Source organism: Oncorhynchus clarkii, chromosome 2 (genome assembly GCF_045791955.1).
Source record: "Oncorhynchus clarkii lewisi isolate Uvic-CL-2024 chromosome 2, UVic_Ocla_1.0, whole genome shotgun sequence".
Taxonomy (NCBI): Eukaryota; Metazoa; Chordata; class Actinopteri; order Salmoniformes; family Salmonidae; genus Oncorhynchus; species Oncorhynchus clarkii.
The window spans coordinates 16758125-16781145 of record NC_092148.1 but is presented as its reverse complement, the minus strand read 5'-3'; the positions used below and the strand labels follow the sequence as shown (position 1 = coordinate 16781145).

The following is a 23021-nucleotide window of genomic DNA, read 5'->3' as shown; positions in this document are numbered from 1 at the left end:
GTAAAGTTTTAATTTTGTCTGAGTTCAATCAGTAGCACACATAGTTTCATTGTGTGTGTGTGTGTGTGTGTGTGTGTGTGTGTGTGTGTGTGTGTGTGTGTGTGTGTGTGTGTGTGTGTGTGTGTGTGTGTGTGTGTGTGTGTGTGTGTGTGTGTGTGTGTGTGTGTGTGTGTGTGTGTGGTTTGTAAATGATTTTATAACTGCCGGGTCAAAATGACCCTAAGACAATCTTTGTACCCTGGTGGTGTACAGCTTACATGGGAATATGAACAAAGGTGATGTTTCACTTTTTCTAATGTTGGGGTCACTCTAGGATAAGTAAAAATAAAAAATATAATTTAGGGTGTTTTATCTGCTGTTAAACATAGTGGCGGGACATGTTTTACCCTTAAGACAACACAAGGGTTAATTCATTTACCACCTGGTCACCAGCCAAGACGAAACTTTACCCATGGTCCTGTGTAGATTGTATTTTCAACCAGCAAATATCAGGAAATAACACTGATCAAATGTATTTCATCAGCTGTACAATATGATACAAACTGAATTTTGACTGAACTGGTCCTTTAATCAACATAAATATCTTTGAAAAACAGAGCCTTAAATTTCCAAGCTTCACTTCTGTATAACGTATTACTAAAGATGATGCATGCATTGTAAAGAGTGCAAGATCTGACCATTGACCCCACAGTAGTAACCTACATCTCCATATCATTAATTTATCATCGTTTTCACATCAGCCATCTCACACCCACATGAAATGCCGCACCATCAGGCTAATGCGTGTGCTATTTCAGGTAGACAGGTTGTAGCTTGGTTCTATGTTGTGAAAGCCTCTCCAGCCTCTCTAGCGTTCAACATCCTGTCAAAGCAAATGGTTTTCTCTGAGTACTGTACAAAATAGAACCTGGTTGTTTTCCCCACACTAAAACAGTTTGTCTTTTTTAAACATGAAAAATATATATTAGAACATTTCAGTAACCTGCAACTGTGATGTGAGTGGGACAAATATGATGTTTGTGCCTTTAAGGATAAGATCATAAATATGATTAAAGAGATTACTCTGGTATAACCTGTGTGTTGCTACATTTCAAACTGTCAGTCACAGCCTAACACATTATTTTGAAATTAGATAATTAACCAAGATCAATAACTTGCCAGTTCAACTCTGTATACTGTACTAACCAATCATATCTCACGGATGCTCCCATGACAGACCAATCAGGGCCAGATGAGGTTTTAAGAGGAGGGGCTGAGAAGAGAGAAGAGGTAACCACCCTTTCCCTTACCTAAACGGACACCCAGCCAACCCTGTCATTTAACAGCCAGGTCACAATGCGTGTAAGGTCGACACTCTCCACAGTGGGTGGGTTGAGTCACTCGTGAACTGGTGAGTCTCTCCATCACACTGAACACCTCTGCTTTACTACACTTTTCGTCCCTGCATGGTCTCCCAAGCCATTCTGCTCAATTTTACACATTTTCTCTAGATTTCTTTCTATCTTTCTTTCATTCTTTCTCTCACTCACTCACTCACTCACTCACTCACTCACTCACTCACTCACTCACTCACTCACTCTTTCTAACTCTTTCTCTTCACTATCTCCTCTCTGTTGATCCTGTCATCTAGCTGGTGTCTCTGTGGTTTTTAGCTTCAAAACGTTCCTCGCATGCGACTCCAGCCTTTACATGTGAGTAGAGGAGAGGCCCTCCGGTTTTTCATGTGTTGTCAGAGGATGTTGAAGTTGTGTCAGTGCACACTAGGTTTTCCCCTTAGCTTTATGGGCTATTGAGGACATGTAGATTTGCTTGTGGTAATATTGAGGCCTGCATACTGAGGGCCTAATGTCTGTCTGTAGCCCGCTACTGTATGTGTGATATTCAGTAATCACATCGCCATCAGAACCTGATTTATGATGGTACTGTCCTATATGCGTATAACCAGGGAAAGTCTACTCATTCAACGTTGTGGATCGATTAGTTTGTATGGATGGTTGCATTGATGGTGGATCAAGCTGTTGTTAAAGGTTCTGCATGTAACATTTCTACCTGCAAATGTCAATAATAATAATGCATTTTACTTCTATAGCACATGTCAGTATCAGTAAAGGAACATACAGAGGTGACTCAAATTATTGTCACCCTGATAAAGATTAGTAAAAAAGACTGTATAAAATAAATAATACAAGCTATGCTGAAAATATTAGAACATGGTATTATTTTTACTAATACAATTGCTCAGAGAAAGATCTTTTGTTTAACAACTAATATTTTCTTTCTCAAAAAGATAGGGGTCATAATGATTGGCACCCCTGTTTTCAATTCTCCGGTACCCTCCCTTTGTGAGGACAACGGCTCTGAGTGTTTTTCTCAAATGTTTTATGAGATTGGAGAACACATTGGGAGGGATCTTAGACAACTCCACCATACGAAATCTTTCCAGATCCTCGATATCCTTCGTCTGTGCTTATGGAGTGAGGGCTCTCTTCAATTCAAACCACTGGTTTTCAATGGTGTTCAAGTCCGGAGACTGAGATGGCCATTGCAAAATGTTAATTTTGTGGTCAATTAACCATTTCTTTGTGGAATTTTATGTGTGCTTGGAGTTATTGTGCTATGGCTGGATGACATGAAAGTAAACATGTCTGGCCACGCAAGAAGGATGTGATAAACAGAAAGAACCGCATACCTACAGTAAAATATGGAGGTAGATCTTTAATGTTATGGGGCTGTTTGGCTTCCACTGGTCCTGGGGCCCTTGTTAAGGTCAATGGCATCATGGAATTTACCCAGTACCACAACATTTTAGACTAAATCCAGGTTGAAGGCAGGCTTGGCCAGAGTTTAATTTTCCAGCAAGACAATAACTCCAATCCCAAAAAGAATATATAATGTCCCCTTTTTTTCAGCATACAATATAGTATTTGTATTATGTATTTTATACAGTATTTTCTGCTCATCTTTATCAAGGGTGACAATCATTTCTGTGATGACTTTATTTTTTTTTAAATTAACTAATATACAGTAAATAATCAAATTAATGTCAGTGAATATGTTCTATAAATGTTCACCCTATAAAGTATTACTGTACCAATAAAAATAGGGATGAAATGATGATGGAATACATTGTCGATAACTGCAAATCTGTAGTTTCACTGACGCATTAACATCATTGTCATTTTCAAGAAGGGTGGTCAATTTAATTTAATTAACTTAAAGCAGTTGCTTCTCAACAATAAGAAATTCCAAAATTTGATTGCGGGATCCCTCATGTTGTGTAGAGAAAGTTTAGCAAAGAAATTTAAATCAGAATATGATGACTTCAATGATCTGTTTTGTCCCCACCACCAATACCCAGCGTTATTGAGCCTTGAATGATTGGCCTTTGTGTGTGTGTCTTGGCAGGGAAATGTATTCCACAGTTGTGGACAATGTGAATCCATTATGTGGTGCATAATATGGGGGGGGGACGCAACGCGGACATGACGCAACGTGGAGCCGTGGTATATTGGCCATACACCATACACCCATGAGGTGCCTTATTGTTATTATAAACTGTTTACAAACGTAATGAGAACAGTCAAAATAAATGTTTTGTCATACCCGTGGTATACAGTCTCATATACCACAGCTTTCAGCCAATCAGCATTCAGGGCTCGAACTACCCAGTTTATAATATGATATAATCTATAATAATACAGAGGTCATGATTATTTCCTAAAGCTACAGATTAGGGGTACTAGCAGTGTAGCTGCAGGAAACGTTCAAGAGACACACAAACAAAAGTACGAGAGAGCAGGCATCGACCCATTCAGCAAACAAACCACATTTAGGGTGTTTAGTAATATGTAAGCAAATAAAGGAATGTATTACTTAAAATACTGAGTTCATACTTTTGGGAGTGGAACTGACACTTTGTTTGACTATGTGTGTGTTGGAAAGAGATTAAGCATCAATTACAGTAACGATGATATTAACGTGCTGTCATTTCAGTACCGGTATGTCTACTTTCGATCTTATCGACTGTCGCCGTCGGCGGATAGAAATGGAGTTACTGTACTGAGCAGAGGTTACTGTGCCAAAGTGCTCCATGGGACAGTTCTCTCAGAGACAGGTCTGCTGGAGGGGCAGAACAGAGGATACACAACCACACATCACTGACCACTTGAATATTTTAATGAAGGGGGTTTTAATGAGTTAAAAAATCAAGTTCATTTGAACCTGTTTTGCAGTAGTGTAAGTAAGTGGGTTTTTTTTAGTATCTGTTCTTCACTATTTATATTTTTGACTACTTTTACTCCACTACATTCCTTAAGAAAATGTACGTTTTACTCCCATGCATTTTCCCTGACATCGAAAAGTACTCGTCATATTTCAAATGCTCAGGCAGGACAGCTATATGGACCAATTCACGCATCTATTAATATAACACGTTGTCATCCCTACAGCCTCTGATCTGGCTGACTAAACGCAACTACTGCGTTTGTAAATGATGTCTGCGTGTTGGAGCGTGACCCTGGCTGTCCGTAAATAAGAAAACCAAGAAATTCTTGCCACCTGGTTTGCTTAATAAAATGAATTTTTATGCACAACATTTACTTATACTTTTTACTTTCACTCAAGTATAACAATTTAGTACTTTTTCCACCATTGTAGTTAAGTACATTTAAAACCAGATGCTTTTAGACTTTTACTCAAGTAGTATTTTACTGGATGGCTTTCACTTTTACTTGAGTAATTTTCTATTAAGGTATCTTTACTTTTACTCAAGTATGACAATTGAATACTTTTTCCACCACTGCTGTTTAGTAGGATTGTGCACAATATAGCACAGAACTACGGTTGACCCACTGTAAATTGACGTGACCCCGCTTCTTTTCGACACAATCCTGTCATATCAAGACTCACTACTGCATGTTCCAATAGCACAACTTGATTTATACCACACACAGCACACTGTTACAACTATAGATGCCTATCTAAACCAAATTACAGTACACTATAGGTTGTTGTTGATCAAACAAACTTGTCGTCTGTCTGTGAAGCCTGTGTGTACTGGCATTAGTCATAGTGTCATATTCTGAGGAGGTTTGTGGCTTCTGAGCGTATCGCTGAGAGATTCATTTCAAAGCTGACATGAAACATAACATTTCCACACGTCAACCAGACATAAAGCCTCCGCCACTTATTTTTACAACAGAGGTCAGATATAAGACGTGCTAAAAACATCTGTGAAATATGCTGTACTTCATCAACCACAGAATTGACATAGACCTTTTAAGCCACAGATTGCCACACAAGGATTTCAGGGGAAATGGACTTAAAGATAATATCATGAATGGAAATAATTTAACACAACATGTTCTTGAGATTCATTTCAGTTCATGCTGCAGACTGTGAAATGCCACTCAATATTTATTGATATGTAACATGATCGACATATCAATCGCTCCTGTAATGTTGAACTTTTTTAAGTCGTCCTTGCATTGTGTCTGTCCCTTTCGGGCTATGAATTTCCAAAACCCTAGTAACCAACAGCACGTTATCAACCTAACCTACGTCAGCAGGTGATACGATCTGCCCGCTGAGTTTCCAACCCCCTCTTCTCTCACCCCTGATAGCTTGATGGAAAAACACTAAGAACCAGAGGAGTGGGATATAATCTATTTATCACAAACTCAATCTCTGCAATTTACCTATTTATACAAATTCATTTTCCAACTTGCTATCTGACAATTTTTATTTCTCAGAAACATAACAAAAAATGACCACATTTAGATCATTTCACTGTCTCCTTTTTCCTATAGGTTGAATGGCGTTGTCTCAAACAGTTTCTAAACCATCTACTATTCACCTGCCCATCTCCTCTTCCCATCACTCCTCCAGACCTCCAAGATGGTCCGAGTTCACAACACCCAGTACTCCCTCTTCCTGCGCCAGGCAGATGTCCTGCGTCGCTCGGGGACGCTGTGTGATGCTGTCATCTCAGTGGAGAGCCAGGTGTTCAGGGCCCATCGGCTGGTGCTGGCCTGCGCTAGCAAAACCCTGGAGCATCAGCTCACCCTGCAGGCTGCATACTCAGACCAGCCTGATCACCTCGACCAACCTTACCACTGTAGTCTGGAGCTCCTCTCTCCACAAACATTCCAGCAGGTCCTGGACTTTGCCTACACCGAGACCCTGGAGGTCCCTGTGGATGATCTGCCCCAGCTTCTGAGGGCCGCCAAGCTCCTGGAGATGCATTCCCTGGAGGAGCAGTGTCGCAGCCAGCTGAAGAGAAATCGGGGGTGCCTGACGAGAGAGAGAAGAGAGTTGAGAGAAATAAGAGTGAGAGGAACAAAAGAAACTAGAGAAATGACAGAAACGAGAGAACTTCAGATAACAGAGGAGAGAGATGAGAAAGAATTCCTGAAAGAAAGTCACATTCCAGAAGACGGGGATCCCCAGACAATTCCCTCCATTGATCTGGAGCCCCAGAGCAGCCCATTCACTGAGGACCCCACTCTTCCTGACACTAGGGATAACACCTCTGGTTCATCACCCCCACAGAGAAAAAGGCCAAAGCCACTCACACCCACACTAGTGACCACCACACCGCCTCCATCCAGAGACAGTGTCATCGCCACCACTGCTGCCACCATCCAACCCCATCCCCCTCCTCCCCCAGCGTCGAGGGTCATGTGGCACCAAGTCAACACCCTGAGGAGGATGGCCTTGAACTATAACGACATCCTAGCAGCCAGTTCTTCTTCCCTTCAACCCTCACAGCACCTGGTGACATACCCTTTCCAACTCTCCACTCCTCACATGTACCCCCTGCTAATGTCCTCCATCCCGCCCCAGGTCCACAGCGCCGTCCTGGGCTACCCTGGTATCCTGCATCCATACCACCACCCCCTGCTCTCTGGGTCTCAGGAGCTGGGGGACATCCTGACGCAAGGTTTGCTGGGAAAAAGAGACCCGATGGATAAAGTGTTGATAGGTGGAGCACCAGGGGAAGGGCAAAGGTAAAACGGCTGTGGAGGGGTTTTATACTACAGACGTTTTGGTCTTCATTCTTCTCCTTCTTTCCCTGTTCTCATTTCTACAATATAGTTCAGAATATCCCTAGTTTGCTTACATTAAGTAACACATATCGACACAGCTATCTGACTCTTTGTGTTTTGGGTGGATCTGAGTGAAAGTCTCCTGTTCTTTCCAACAAGCAGAGTTTCCCCTGTCTCCAGCTAACACTCTCCTGTCTGTCATATTCACATGATGTATATTATGGATGTAGATGGTCATTCATATTAGCTGTGTCCAAACCACAGAACAGCTGCTGAAGTCATGTTATGTGGTCTGTCCCTTGATGGTGGCATTACACACTATCTGGTTTCTGGTTTTACAGTGAAGCTACTTCCTCTTTTCTAATGCAGAGACATGATGTACAGTATGGTGTAATTGAAAGGCTCTATAAAGCAGTTTTCTGCATAGTATCTAAAGGGGGAGCCCCCTTAGTTTCTCTCCTCCCTTGCAAATATCTATCATGAAAGACATTCAGATCCACTATAGATCGGTTACAAATGGTTTCAGTTCTGTTCTTAATTAAACAATGTCTGCCTATTTTTATTTTTTTTTATTTAATCAGGAGAGTCCATTGAGCCCTGAGGACAAGAAATTCAACACAAACATTCCAATAAAATGTCAAAAAGAAGATATAAAGAAATACATGTTACACTTTGGTATAATGAAATACATGGTAGGCTCAGACGGACCGGCAGATTCCGACAGGACAAGACAAGGTTACAGCAAACATGACGACAGTCTGGTTCAGGCATGAAACACAACAAACAAGAATCCGACAAGGACAGGAACAAAAACAGAGAGAGATATAGGGGACTAATCAGAGGGAAAAGGGGAACAGGTGGGAGAAGGGGTGACGAGGTAGTCAAGAGGAGACAAGGAACAGCTGGGGGAAAGCGGGGGAGAAAAGGTAACCTAACAACGACCAGCAGAGGGAGACAGGGTTACACTTTGGTATAAGCCTGAGCGGAGGGGACGCTGGACTCGGCGAACTGAGATGAGAACAGCGGAGGCTGGTACCCGAGGCTACTCTGAAAAGGAGATAGCCCGGTCGCAGACGAAGGAAGCGAGTTGTGGGCGTATTCTGCCCAGGGGAGCTGTTCTGACCAAGACGCAGGGTTGCGAAAAGAAAGACTGCGTAAGATGCGACCAATAGTCTGATTGGCCCGTTCTGCTTGACCGTTAGACTGGGGGTGAAAGCCGGAAGAGAGACTGACGGAAGCCCCAATCAAACGGCAAAACTCCCTCCAAAATTGAGACGTGAATTGCGGACCTCTGTCCGAAACGACGTCTGACGGAAGGCCATGAATTCTGAAAACATTCTCGATGATGATTTGTGCCGTCCCCATAATACACATTGCGCACACACACACACACACACACACACACACACACACACACACACACACACACACACACACACACATTAGTCTTAAAACTGTGTTTATGTGATCCTGTTTCAGTGAGGAAACTATCGGTCGTCAACATCTCTCTGACTTCCTCCTCCCTCTTGTTGCTGATCTCTGAGGTTTATCTGACATCTCTGGCCATTTCATTTAGGTGGTGTAGAAAACCATCTAGCAGACTTTGTAGCAGATTTGTCACTTTTGTTTATTGTGGGGATTTTAGGGCCACATAAAGAGCATTACGTCTCTTCCTTTAATCTCTGAAAAATCATTCACCTATGGTTTTTCAGTCGAGCTAACAAAGTGCGTCAGATGCTGTGGAAAGTCCCTTTTCTATGTGACACTAAACATACAGTACCATTGTAAGGCCTGGCCTCTTCCTCAGAACTCCAGCCTACGACAGTTGGGTACTTACATTTGACATCAATAGACAGGTACATCTAGCCTGCGGTTGGAGAGGCCGGGGAGAAGGACAGGATGTCTAAAGGTGGTGTGCAAATCAATCTGCTTTGGCATGACACTCATTGCAACACATCAACTGGGTTATCTAATAGTGGTTCGGTGACCACCATGCTCGCGTGTTTGCCTTACAACAGTTACGTTGACTCTTGTCCTTGAAATAAGGTTTGATTATGAACCTGTCTTCTATGGGGCCAGATACTCCCAGGAGCGTCCAGGAAGAACCCAGGACTGTCAGCACTGCAGCAAGGTCCCCCTGGGCAGCTCATGGCTGCAGGCCTCAACCACCTACCCCTCAGGTACTGTAATGTCACAACATTCACTCAGTGCTTTTTCACTAGACCTCTAACTGGGGTACATTGCAAAAAGCATCATCTCAAAATGTGAATATTGTATTGGGAGCTGTACAGAACTAAGACGTGACTGTATTCTTAATATTCTAATGGATACATGGCAGTGACATTTCTTAACCCCTGTCGTCATAGGGACAGAGCATGTAGGAAACATGAGAGAGAGAGAAGAGTGCCTGAGGGAGAAGGAGAGAGAACGAGAGAGAAAGAGAGTAAGAGAGTGCAAAAGAGAGAGTGGGGGAGATAAAGGGGAGAGAAAGAGAGAGAGAGAAGTGTGTCTTAGGGAGAACGAGAGAGAAAGAGAGTGAAAGAGTGCGAGTGAGAGTAGGGGAGAGAGAAAGTAAGAGAGAGAGAGAGTGAGCGTGAGAGCAAGAGCGTGAGCGAGAGAGAGAGATACAGAAACAGAGACAGACAGACAGACAGAGTGAGTGAGTGAGTGAGTGAGTGAGTGAGTGAGTGAGTGAGTGAGTTGTGGCTTTGTGCTGGCGGTGCAGCAGTGCGGTAAGCTGGCAGAACAAACAGTACGTTCTGCAATGTTCTGGTGGTTTTGATACAGTGCCAAAGGCAAAAAAGCTTACATCTTTTTTTCACTCTATGTAGGGTGGTCAAATCAGCCTCACATCTTTACAGTCTGTGTTTGTGTGATGGGGTTAGCACTGTCACTCGCTTGTTACAGTATGACTGAGAGACCGTATTCATGTGACTCAAGATTATCTCCACTGATTGTCTCCACTAAATTGAATGGACAGCCAAGAGTAACACATTTAGTTGTATAATGAGTGTTTCACTGACTTCAACTGGTCACTTTTATCATGATTGATCATTTTAGTCCCCATAAGTGGGGACTTACAAGCTTAGACATCAGAGGTTTGTGTGTTCTAAGCGAGAGGCCAAGGAAGGTTTGGACAGGAAGCTAATTGAGAACAGGCTGAATTGTAGTGAGTGAACACTTTATTGTGGTCTTTGTCCTTGCTCTCCCCCATCTCTCTCTCTCTCTCTCTCTCTCTCTCTCTCTCTCTCTCTCTCTCTCTCTCTCTCTCTCTCTCTCTCTCTCTCTCTCTCTCTCTCTCTCTCTCTCTCTCTCTCTCTCTCTCTCTCTCTCTCTCTCTCTCTCTCTCTCTCTCTCTCTCTCATCATCATCTCAATCTCCCTCTCCAGTCCCCCTCCCCAGCCCCCCACCCCTATTCAGCATCCTGTATGTGTTCTACAAGGCCCCATAGTAACTGTGTAAAACAGGATCACTAACTGCCACCAAAGGGCTAGAGAGCTGACTGCTCTACTTCAGAATCACACCTCGGTCAGATTATAGAGAAGTACAAAGGTACACGATGAGAGGAAACCAAGGTTCTTCTTGTCAATTTGAACCTTGTGAAGGGATGTGGTGTATTTATAGAACTATCTCTGGTAAAAGGAGGTCTTAGGTGTCATTATCTAGGTGTGTGACAAACACAATTAGGCTACATAACGGTTGTAAAATACCATTTCATACAATACCCACTGTAATAAAAAAATAAAAAAAGTAATCTTTGAATTTATCTTCACAAATGAAGACAACAAAACATATTGAGTGAAGAAGGTTGCTGCTATGACAACAGTGAGCCTTTACAGTAATGAGTGTGACCCCTGTCCTACAGAGAATCCATCTGCATGCAATGTGACGGAGCTCACATCACCCTTTCATGCTATTAGTAGGTCATCACTCTGGCCTGACACTATTGTTTAACCGAGTAATGGTCACCAATGATTGTGCTGATAAATATAGACGTTTGAGAAAACAATTAACCCATATGCTCAATTATACAGGCTGCACAGGGGGAACGTCAGGTGCCGAAACGCATTATAGTATAGAAATGGAGCTAAGCTAGGTTTATTAATACTGATGTTCAGTGGACGGTTCTGTCTGTATACACATAATGTATATTCATGTAAAGTTAACTATAACTAATTATAAGTTACTCATCACAAGATACTAAATGAAAGAAGGAATTTACATGACATGGAATGATTACAATTCCACCCCCACCCCATCTTGTTGCTCTCTCCTCCCCAGGCTCAGGTGAGACTTCTCTGGGGTGTAAGTACTGTGATCGTGGCTTCAGGGTGGAGCGGTCACTGCCGTCCCACCGACGAGATCAGGGAGGAGAGAAGCCCTACCAGTGTAATCGCTGCTCCAAGAGGTTCAGCCTCAAACACCAACTGGATACACACCACCGGGTACACACAGGTATTATATCCCCCTGTGTGTGTGTGTGTGTGTGTGTGTGTGTGTGTGTGTGTGTGTGTGTGTGTGTGTGTGTGTGTGTGTGTGTGTGTGTGTGTGTGTGTGTGTGTGTGTGTGTGTGTGTGTGTGTGTGTGTGTGTGTGTGTGTGTAAGATTGGGGGTGTGGGTGTAGGTGTAGGTGTGTGTTTCAATGTGTCAGTTATTGTGTATGTGCTTGCCTGCTCACTCTCAATGTCAACCCCAGGAGAGAAGCCTTTTGAGTGCCGTCTGTGTGGCCAGCGGTCAAGGGACTACTCAGCCATGATCAAGCACCTGCGGACCCACGGCGGGGCCACACCCTACCAGTGTACTGTCTGCCTGGAGTTCTGTAGCAGCCTGGCTGCCATGCAGAAACACCTGAAGAACCACCCGCTGCAGGACTTTCCCCCAGACTGGACCATCAGCAGCACCTACCTGTACACATGCCATACCTGAACTAGCTTGAAGGCAAATGTAATGTCAATAGAGAATAATTTTACTACCAAACAAATACATCTCAGGGAAACTAACTCATAGAATGTAATGTACATACATGGTAACAAGACACCAGTTACCGTAACATTTATCCATGTACTCCAAAAGTGCATGGAGTACGTCAATGCATATTTCCACCACTAGAAGGACACTGGGTCTCAGAAAAGAATGTAAAACATGTCTAGCACCAGCAGCATTATCATTATCAAGCACAGTATTATTACCATTCTATCGTGGCTGCAGCTGAAGTCAGTCACTTACAAGAGACAAGGAAAGGAAACATCAAGACTATTTAGAGGCAGCAAAAAATGTGTCCTTGTTTCATATGAATGTGTCCATCTATGTTTGGCCGTTATCTCTCTCAAGAAGACTTGGGGCAATCGTTTTGTGCACAAATTTTTGATTTTCATTTAGTCATGTGTGTTTAGTACATTTAGATGTTGTTTGATTCATATTTACAGTGCCTTTAGAGTCTGCACCTCCAGGATTTTTTTCCCACGTTCTTTTGCGTTTCAAAGTGGGATAGAAATATATATATTTTTTTTATCATTCAGCTACACAAAATAGTCCCTAATGTCAAAGTGAAAAGAAAATTCTACACGTTTTTACAAATTAATAACAATTAAATGACTAAAATATTGTAGCTGCAGAAGTACTCACACCCTTTGTTTAGCAAAGCCTAAATGAAGTAAAATTGTGTCTTAACAAATCACATAAGTTATATGGACTCCCTCTGTGTGAAATAACAGGGATTGACATGATTTTTTAATGACTACCCCTTCCTCTGTTCTCCATACATAGAACATATGTAAGGTCCCTCAGCCAAGTATTGAATTTCAAACTCAGATTCAACTACAAAGACCAGGGAGCTTTTTGAAAGCCTCATAAAGAAGACCAGTGATTGGCAGATGGGTAGCAATAACAAATCAGACATTGAATATATCTTTAAGCATGGTCAAATTAATAATTATGCTGTGGATTATATATTAAACCACCCAGACACATCAAAGATGCAGTCATCCTTCTGATCTGAGCTGCAGGACATTAAGGAAACTGCTTAGGGTTGTTATTGTGAGGCCATTGGGGATTTTAAAACAACTACAGAGTTCAATGGCTGTGATGGAAGAAAACTGAGGATGGATCAACAACATTGTAATGACTCCACAATAATGACCTAAAAGACAGAGTGAAAAGAAGAATATAAATATACAGAATACAAATAATCCAAAACATGCATAAAGGCACTAAAGTAATACTTTTTGGCCTAAATGCAAAGTCTTATAATTATCTAATCAAGGTATATTAGTGTTTAATTTTTTATTAATACAAAAAATACAAACATCTTCCACTTTGATATTAGAATATTTTGTGGAAGCCGTTAACCTAAAAAATACAATTAAATACATTTTAATCCCACTTTGTAACACCATAAAATGTGAAGAAATCCAAGGGGGTGTAGACTTTTTAGAGGCGTTGTATATGTGCTTTAAGCCTGTTGCTATTTTAATGATAGTATTGTTATAATCAATGTACTAGTTTAGCAGATGGCCTGTTTTGGTACTGAATGTAGATCCTCACACAGTCACACCCAACCACAAGAAACAATAGCCTGTCAAACCTTTATGATATGAGACCATTGATTTGCTCTGAACTTGAGTGTGAATACATTTTGGCATAAATTACACAGCAGCTGGCATGCAGAGTGTATTTGCAATTAGTATCTCTTCAGAGAATAAATGTTTTAAATACATATTTATTTTTGACAGGTTGTGTCAGTCAGTGTTCTACCATTTTACTTACTGTACTTTTTTTTTAAACATAAAACAACCATATCTAACATCTTATTCATCTGGTCTAAGCAATCCTCATAATTTATCTGAACTATCTGAAAATATATCTGAAAAGCTGCATTCGCTAAGGCAGCACTTTAAACAGTCAGTCTTAAATAAATAGGAATAAACAAATAAATGAATGTTCTACATTTAAAATTACAGTTGCTTATTATCTTAAATTAAAATAGCTTAGTTGATTATAATCAGTCCATGTGGAAGCCTGAGAGCACCTGATATATATCCCTCTCCCTCTCTCGGCCTTGGAGGGTGAGTGGAGCGAAACCCTCCACCAGGACGTTAAGCTGCTGGGTCTCGCGGGCGCTGCAGTGGGGTGGGGTGGAACCGACGCAGGTCCACCCGGAAGGATCCCTTCTCCAGGGTCATGCATGGCTCACATCAAGCCCCCTACTCTATCAATTCAATTTAAGGGCTTTATTGGCATGGGGAACATATGTTAACATTGCCAAAGCAAGTGAAGTAGATAAACAAACGTCTGTATCTATGTAGGAGATATTCGCTTGGCAGATCATACCTGGGAGAGGAGAGGAATACAGTCGGTCCAGACACTGCATCTGGAAATGTTTGCAAATAAGCTACTGAATACTTTCTGCTGCATAGCCAGCCATGACACTTAATAAAGTTATACATCATTTGAACGACATTTTTCGAATTACCATATTCTGCCACAAGAGGTCACTATGAGTCAAAACTTGCATCTGTTACTTATGGTTGTTCATAATAACCGTTCTCTTTGTAACCCCTGGTCATTTAGAGTCTAAGTAACATAATTGAAAACAAAATCCCCATCCAAATCTGTCAGTTTAAACTAGAGATGAATTTTATTGTATGGGCTGCGTCCCAAACAACCGCATCGGGCCTATGTTGCCTTAGGCCAAGCTACAGTGGTGTTTGTCTGACCATTAGACATCGGTCTTTTCACATCTGTTGCATCGGAATGGTTTGGCCCACAAACTAATATGACCAGTGACCACTCTATGGAAAGGGGAGAGTCTCATGAACACGTTTTGCTCGTTGGCCAACACACGTGTCAAGGGAATTGTCTGAAGGTAACCCATACAAATGAGTGGAAGTATGGAGGTAGTTTTGTGCCAACAAAAGTAAGGGGTTAAATATGAGTAAAATATATATATATTTCCTGAGCTTTCGTATGTCCTAGATATAGGACAGACACTTCAAAACCTTATTCCTTATGATTTATTTTTGGACTGGTCTTTTTTGCCATTTATGAATGTTTTGTTCAATGTGTTTCTATGGGTTATAGTAGTAAAGGAAAAATTCAATATTTTATCAAATACATTTCTTATATATTTTTTTTTGACACCGAAAGGGGTCCAAAATTCTAAATCAAAAACAATTCCATATTTTTAGACTTTTAGAGGTTAATGCCTGTCTGTCAGTGTGCTAGAAAACTACAACACATGATTGTAATTAACATGGTTTAGATAACTGTGATCTTGTGCAACAGTCATTACATGGCACAGCCCTTCTACAGTCCTGTGTAACCAATGTATTCACTCAACATAAAACAAAACAGCTACTCATCATCCTTCGCTTTTCTAAATATTTATCTGATTCTCGGCCAAAATTACAACACGTAGTTTTACTCTAAACTGTATATCCAAATCTGGCTCTGATTTTAGACTAAACATTTATGTCCCTATTCTACACAATGTGTTATTCTAGCTCTGAGTCAGTGCCACAGCCCTGGTTGTGGGAGTCCCCCATCCAGAATAGAACATGTAAACATGAACACTTGGCTCTTAACCACACTGTCCATGGGTAACTCCATCCTCCCTCCCTCCTTCCATAACGGAAAACTGATGGAGAGTGTTTGACCCACAAGTGGCCTCCATGATGCCCTCCAGGAGGGCGATGATCTCAAACTCATGCTTCCTCAGCTGTTCAGGGCCCAGTTCCCAGAAGGGGCTGGAGAATGTGGCTCTCACTCAGGTCCCTCAGTCGGAACATCAGACACAGCTGGTCGTCACGGTTGGCGATGACGCAAGTGCAGCTGAAGAGCAGTGTATCTGCCCTCTTCTTGGAAGGGAGATCTTGACGAACATGCAGCCCACCATGAGAGTGTTGATCATGGAGCCCACGATGCACTGCATCATGACCAGCAACACGCCCTCGCGGCAGGCCGGGATGACGGCGAGCGAGCTGTAGCCGATGGTGCGCTGTGTCTCCACAGAGAAGAGCAGGGCTGAGATGAAGTCATCTACTCCCAGGTAGCAGGGCTGCTGCCCCAGGGTCTGGTCCTGGCTGCTATTAGAAGGAGGCTCCAGGTCCCCACAAAGAAACACATTCAGGATGTAGAGACCAGCAAACCAGAACCAGGTGGTGGTGTAGCACATCATGAAAATAAAAATGAACCAGCAGAACTGCAAGTCCACAAAGGAAGTGAAGATGTCAGACAATAAATGGCCCCCTCTCGGCAATGTGACACAGGTTGACCCAGCACTTCCTTTCCTTGGCCATGCTGTCCTTCTCACAGGTGAGGCAGGGACTGCTTGAGGGTTGCGGTGGGGACAGGGGTGAGACCCTGTAAGAGGTTGGCTTGGCCATGATGGGCACACTGGGGGCGTGTCGGGGAACACCATTGACCTAGGAGCAGAACAGGGCTAGATCTGCCTACCTGGAGCCCTGGATGGAGATCCACTGGCCCCAGAAGTAGCCATGCCCCCCCCCCCTCCCCCTGGTATGGGCTGTGGGGGATGTCTGTGGTGCTTGTGTCGACGCATGAGGGAGCTCAGGCTGGGAGGAGCCACTGGGCATGATGTCAGGAAAGGGGAGGGGGTTGATGCTGCGTGGGGAGTCTGGAAGGGAGATAGAGAGAAAGAGAGAGCTCTTTAAAATCTAAAAATTTCAAGCAGACAACCTCGGACAAGTTCTGGCCTGGTTTTTATCTTATCTGTCGGAAAGATATTAGTTTGTCTCGGTGGATGGTTTGTCCTCTGACAAATCAACTGTAAATTTTGGTGTTCCTCAGGGCTCTGTTTTAGGACCATTATTGTTTTCACTATATATTTTACCAGGCCTCCTAACTGTACCTAGAATTTGTAAGCAAACAGCTGGAGTCAGGGCTTTCTCCTATTGAGCTCAATTTTTATGGAATGGTCTGCCTACCCATGTGAGAGACGCAGACTCGGTCTCAACTTTTAAGTCTTTATTGAAGACTCATCTCTTCAGTAGGTCCTATGATTGAGTGTAGTCTGGCCCAGGAGTGTGAAGGTGAATGGAAAGGCACTGGAGCAACGAATCGTCCTTGCTGTCTCTGCCTGGCCGGTTCCCTTCTCCACTGAGATTCTCTGCCTCTAACCCTATTACAGGGGCTGAGTCACTGGCTTACTGGAAGATCACCAGTAAGCCAGTGACTCAGGAGGGGTGCGTCACTTGAGTGGGTTGAGTCACTGACAGGATCTTCCTGTCCGGGTTGGCGCCCCCCCTTGGGTTGTGCCGTGGCGGAGATCTTTGTGGGCTATACTCGGCCTTGTCTCAGGGTAGTCGGTTGGTGGTTGAAGATATCCCTCTAGTGGTGTGGGGGCTGTGCTCTGGCAAAGTGGGTGGGGTTATATCCTGCCTGTTTGGTCCTGTCCGGGGGTATCGTCGGACGGGGCCACAGTGTCTTCAGACCCCTTCTGTCTCAGCCTCCAGTATTTATGCAGCAATAGTTTGTGTCGGGGGGCTAGGGTCAGTCTGTTATATCTGGAGTATTTCTTCTGTCTTATCCGGTGTCCTGTGTGAATTTAAGTATGCTCTCTCTAATTCTCTCTCTCGGAGGAACTGAGCCCTAGGACCATGCCTAAGGACTACCTGACCTGATGACTCCTTGCTGTCCCCAGTCCACCTGGCTGTGCTGCTGCTCCAGTTTCAACTGTTCTGCCTGCGGCTATGGAACCCTGACCTGTTCACCGGACGTGCTGTTTTCAACTCTCTAGAGACAGCAGGAGCAGTAAAGATACTCTGAATAATTGGCTATGAAAAGTCAACTGACATTTACTCCTGAGGTGCTGCTGTTGCACCCTCGACAACCACTGTGATTATCATTATTTGACCCTGCTGGTCATTTATGAACATTTGAACATCTTGGCCATGTTCTGTTATAATCTCCACCTGGCACAGCCAGAAGAGGACCGGCCACTCCTCATAGCCTGGTTCTTCTCTAGGTTTCTTCCTAGGTTCTGGACATTCTAGGGTTTCCTAGCCATTGGACATTGGACATCCTGGACATTCTAGTTTTTCCTAGCCACAGTTCTTCTACACCTGCATTGCTTGCTGTTTGGGGTTTTAGGCTGGGTTTCTGTACAGCACTTTGTGACATCAGCTGAAGTAAGAAGGGATTTATAAATACATTGTATTGAATTTGATTGATAATAAAAAATAAACAATGCCAAATGTTTGACCAAATTGACACTGCAAACAGAATTCTGCAAAAACATTATCTGTGTACAATGTAAATCACCAAATAATGCATGCAGAGCAGAATTAGGCCAATACCTGCTAATTATCAAAATCCAAAAAGGAAGTGTTCAATTATACAACCACCTAAAAGGAAGCGATTCCCAAACCTTCCATACCAAAGCCATCACCTACAGAGAGGTTAACCTAGAGAAAAGTCCCCTAAGCAAGCTGGTCCTGGGGCTCTGTTCACAAACACAAACAGACCCCACAGAGCCCCAGGACAGCAGCACAATTAGACCCAACCAAATCATGAGAAACAAATATGATACATTGATAAGAAAATTGATACATTGATAAGAATTAAGAAAGTAACTGAGCAAACTAGAATGCTATTAGGTCCTAAACAGAGAGTACACAGTGGCAGAATACCTGACCACTGTGACTGACCCAAACTAAAGGAAAGCGTTGACTATGTACAGACTCAGTGAGCATAGCCTTGCTATTGAGAGACTTGGCTCTCAAGAGAAAACTGCCCACAAAATGAGGTGGAAACTGAGATGCACTTCCTAACCTCTTGCCTAATGTATGACAACTTTAGAGAGACATACGTCCCTCAGAGTACACAGACCAACAAAGAATTCAAAAACAAATCCAATTTTGATAAACTCCCATATCTATTGCGTGAAATACCACAGTGTGCCATCACAGCAGCAAGATTTGTGACCTGTTGCCACGAGAAAGGGGAGAACAAGAACAAACACCACTGTAAATACAACCCATATTTGTTTATTTATTTTCCCTTTTCTACTTTAACTATTTTGCACATCGTTCTAACACTGTACATAGCCGTAAGACATTTCAAATGTGTATATTCCTTTGAAACTTGTGAGTGTAATGTTTACTGTTAATTTTTGATTGATTATTTAACTTTTGTTTATTATCTATTTCACTTGCTTTGACAATGTACACAGCCCTTTACACACACAGAGAGCGAGAGAGCAAAGTTTGTCCTGAGAGGAACTCTAGCTTCTGGGAAAAGCTAGAAGAACCTCTGGTTTACATGAATAAACCACATTCCTTAGACCTGGCCCTTTTTTTTCTTGCTCACATTAAGTTTCCCTTTTTGTGCCTCATGCTGCTCTGCTGAACTTACATTTTAAAACTTTCCACACCTTCTCAGGAGATGCCTTTTTCATCTGGAAAACTGCAATATAGTCAGTATAGAAAATGTTTGTTTTTTTAAATCCCTGTTATCTCTTCTGTTTTCCTTTTTGAGCAAACAAATCTAACCATTGGTATTAGTTTTCCAGTGCTGTCCATTGAGAAAAAACATAAGAAACGATTTTTAAAAATCTAGTTATAAGAACATTATTCAATAAACACCCATGTAAACATTTGATTCCTTCACGTTGATGAGGTGAGTCTGATAGTGAACGGTCTCCTCTGGAGCTCTGGTCTGGACCGTCATGGTAGCTTTGGGCTGATTGGTGATGGATGTCTGCCGGCCCTGTGGACCCTCCTGTATGGTCCCTGTGGATCCTGTGGAACCCCAGGCCTCAGCACTAGGGGCCCCTTTGGCCCTTGTCAACATACTATAGCTGGTGAGGCGTCAGATATTGGAACAATGTTCATGGCAGGGGAGAGTCTCCCAGTCATTCAAGACCTAAAGAAACACAAGAGCATGTCAACAAACAGAACACAGAAACAGATGAGTACTTGGTCTTGAAATAACCAGCAGGTGATGAGATCCCAGGAATCCTTTACATCTCCAGAGCAGCTGGTTATAGCTCACTGGGCACTGCCATCAATTCAACGTCTATTCAATGTTGGTTCAACTTAATTTAATTGAAACAACATTGATTCAACCAGTATGCCCAGTGGGTGGTCATTTACCCAGGCAGTCTGAGCTCATTAAAAGCTGCTTACAGATGACTGGTTCACCCATGATTTTTTTTCACCTTTATAGGCCATGGTGGCGAAGTAAATACAATATAGCAATTAAAACACTGGAATGGTAGATTTGACAGTAGATGAGTGTGAAAAGTAGAAATACTGGGGTGCAAAGGAGAAAAATAAATAAATACAGTAGGGGAAGAGGTAGTTGTTTGGGCTATTTATAGATGGGCTATGTACAGGTGCAGTGATATGTGAGCTACTCTGACAGCTGGTGCTTAAAGCTAGTGAGGGAGATAAGTGTTTCCAGTTTGAGATTTTTGTAGTTCGTTCCAGTCAATGGCAGCAGAGAACTGGAAGGAGAGGCCGCCAAAGAGGAATTGGGTTTGGGGGTGACAAGCGAGATATACCTGCTGGAACGCATGCTACGGGTGGGTGCTGTTATGGTGACCAGCGAGCAGAGATAAGGGGGGACTTTACCTAGCAGGGTCTTGTAGATGACCTGGAGCCAGTGGGTTTGGCGACGAGTATGAAGCGAGGGCTAGCCAATGAGAGCATACAGGTCGCAGTGGTGGGTAGTATATGGGGCTTTGGTGACAAAACGGATGGCACTGTGATAGACTGCATCCAATTAGTTGAGTAGGGTGTTGGAGGCTATTTTGTAAATGACATCACCGAGGATCGGTAAGATGGTCAGTTTTACGAGGGTATGTTTGGCAGCGTGGGTGAAGGATGTTTTGTTGCGAAATAGGAAGCCAATTCTAGATTTAACTTTGGATTGGAGATGTATGATGTGAGTCTGGAAGGAGAGGTTACAGTCTAATCAGACACCTAGTTATTTATAGTTGTCCACATATTCTAAGTCAGAACCATCCAGAGTAGTGATGCTGGACGGGCGGGCAGGTGCAGGCAGCGATCGGTTGAAGAGCATGCATTTAGTTTTACTTGTATTTAAGAGCAGTTGGAGGCCACTGAAGGAGAGTTCGTCTGAAGCTCGTCTGGAGAGTTGATAACACAGTCTCCAAAGAAGGGCCAGAAGTATACAGAGTGGTGTCGTCTGCATAGAGGTGGATCAGAGACTCACCAGCAGCAAGCAGCAAGAGAGACATCATTGATGTATACAGAGAAGAGTCGGCCCAAGAATTTAACCCTGTGGCACCCCCATAGACTGCCAGAGGCCCGGACAACAGGCCTTCAGATTTGACACACTGAACACTGAACTCTGTGGGAAAAGTAGTTGGTGAACCAGGCGAGGCAATCATTTGAGAAACCAAGGCTGTTGAGTCTGCCGATGAGGATGTGGTGATTCACAGAGTCGAAAGCCTTGGCCAGGTCAATGAATACGGCTGCACAGTATTGTTTCTTATCGATGGCGGTTAAGATATCGTTTAGGACCTTGAGCGTGGCTGAGGTGCACCCATGACCAGCTCTGAAACCAGATTGCATAGCGGAGAAGGTGCGGTGGGTTTCGAAATGGTTGGTGCTCTGTTTGTTGACTTGGCTTTCGAAGACCTTAGAAAGGCAGTGTAGGATAGATATAGGTCTGTAGCAGTTTGGGCCAAGAGTGACCCCCCCTTTGACGAGGGGTATGACAGCAGCTGCTTTCCAATCTTTGGGAATCTCAGACGACACGAAAGAGAGGTTGAACAGGCCAGTAATAGGGGTTGCAACAATTTCAGCAGATAATTTTAGAAAGAAAGGGTCCAGATTGTCTAGATTGTCTGATTTGTGGGGGTCCAGATTTTGCAGCTCTTTCAGAACATCAGCTGACTGGATTTGGGAGAAGGAGAAATGGGGAAGGCATGGGTGAGTTGCTGTGGGGGGTGCAGTGCTGTTGACCAGGGTAGGGGTAGCCAGGTGGAAAGCATGGCCAGCCATAGAAAAATGCTTATTGAAACTCTCAATTATAGTGGATTTATCGGTGGTGACAGAGTTTCCTATCCTCAGTGCAGTGGGCAGCTGGGAGGAGGTGCTCTTATTCTCCATGGACTTTACAATGTCCCAGAACTTTTTTGAGTTAGTGTTGCAGGAAGCTAATTTCTGCTTGAAAAAGCTAGCCTTGGCTTTTCTAACTGCCTGTGTATATTGATTCCTAACTTCCCTGAAAAGTTGCATTTCACGGGGGCTCTTCGATACTAATGCAGAACGCCACAGGATGTTTTTGAGTTGGTTAATTAAGGGCAGTCAGGTCTGGAGAAAACTAAGGGCTGTATCTGTTCCTGGTTCTAAATTTCTTGAATGGGGCATGCTTATTTAAGATGGTGAGGAAGGCATTTTTAAAGAATAACCAGGCATCCTCTACTGACGGGATGAGGTCAATATTCTTCCAGGATACCCGGGCCATGTCAATTAGAAAGGCCTGCTCGCTAAAGTGTCTCAGGGAGCGTTTGATAGTGATGAGTTGAGGTCGTTTGACCACTGACCCATTACGGATGCAGGCAATGAGGCAGTGATTGCTGAGATCTTGGTTGAAAACAGCACAGGTGAATTTAGAGGGCAAGTTGGTTAGGATGATATCTATGAGGGTGCCCGTGTATATGGCTTTGGGGTTGTACCTGGTAGGTTCATTGATAATTTGTTGGAGATTGAAGGCATCAAGCTTAGATTGTAGGATGGCCGGGGTGCCACAGTTTAGGTCACCTAGCAGCAGAGCTCTGAAGATAGATGGGGGGCAATCAGTTCACATATGGTATCCAAAGCACAGCTGGGGGCAGAGGGTGGTCTATAGCAGGCAGTGAGATACTTTTTTTTTAGAGAGGTGGATTTTTAAAAGTAGAAGTTCAAATTGTTTGGGTACAGACCTGGATAGTAGGACAGAACTCTGCATGCTATCTCTGCAGTAGATTGCAACACCGCCCCCTTT

General features: G+C 43.2%; 1 protein-coding gene across 1 annotated transcript; it reads left to right on the top strand.

The window, feature by feature from the left end:
• Positions 1–1316: 1316 nt before the first annotated feature.
• LOC139422998 (zinc finger and BTB domain-containing protein 16-like) lies at positions 1317–13761 on the top strand. Its single transcript, XM_071174539.1, has 5 exons — positions 1317–1390; positions 5808–7007; positions 9126–9226; positions 11328–11501; positions 11743–13761. The coding sequence occupies exons 2-5, from the start codon at positions 5896–5898 to the stop codon at positions 11970–11972; spliced, it is 1617 nt and encodes a 538-aa protein (XP_071030640.1). The 5' UTR covers positions 1317–1390; positions 5808–5895; the 3' UTR covers positions 11973–13761.
• The last annotated feature ends 9260 nt before the right edge of the window (positions 13762–23021 follow it).

Excerpts from the sequence above, each read along its gene's own strand:
- LOC139422998 (XM_071174539.1), top strand. The coding sequence starts at position 5,896 with ATGGTCCGAGTTCACAACACCCAGTACTCCCTCTTCCTGCGCCAGGCA. Across the intron at positions 7,008-9,125 it reads GCACCAGGGGAAGGGCAAAG|ATACTCCCAGGAGCGTCCAG; the intron begins GTAAAACGGCTG and ends CTATGGGGCCAG. Across the intron at positions 11,502-11,742 it reads ACACCACCGGGTACACACAG|GAGAGAAGCCTTTTGAGTGC; the intron begins GTATTATATCCC and ends TGTCAACCCCAG.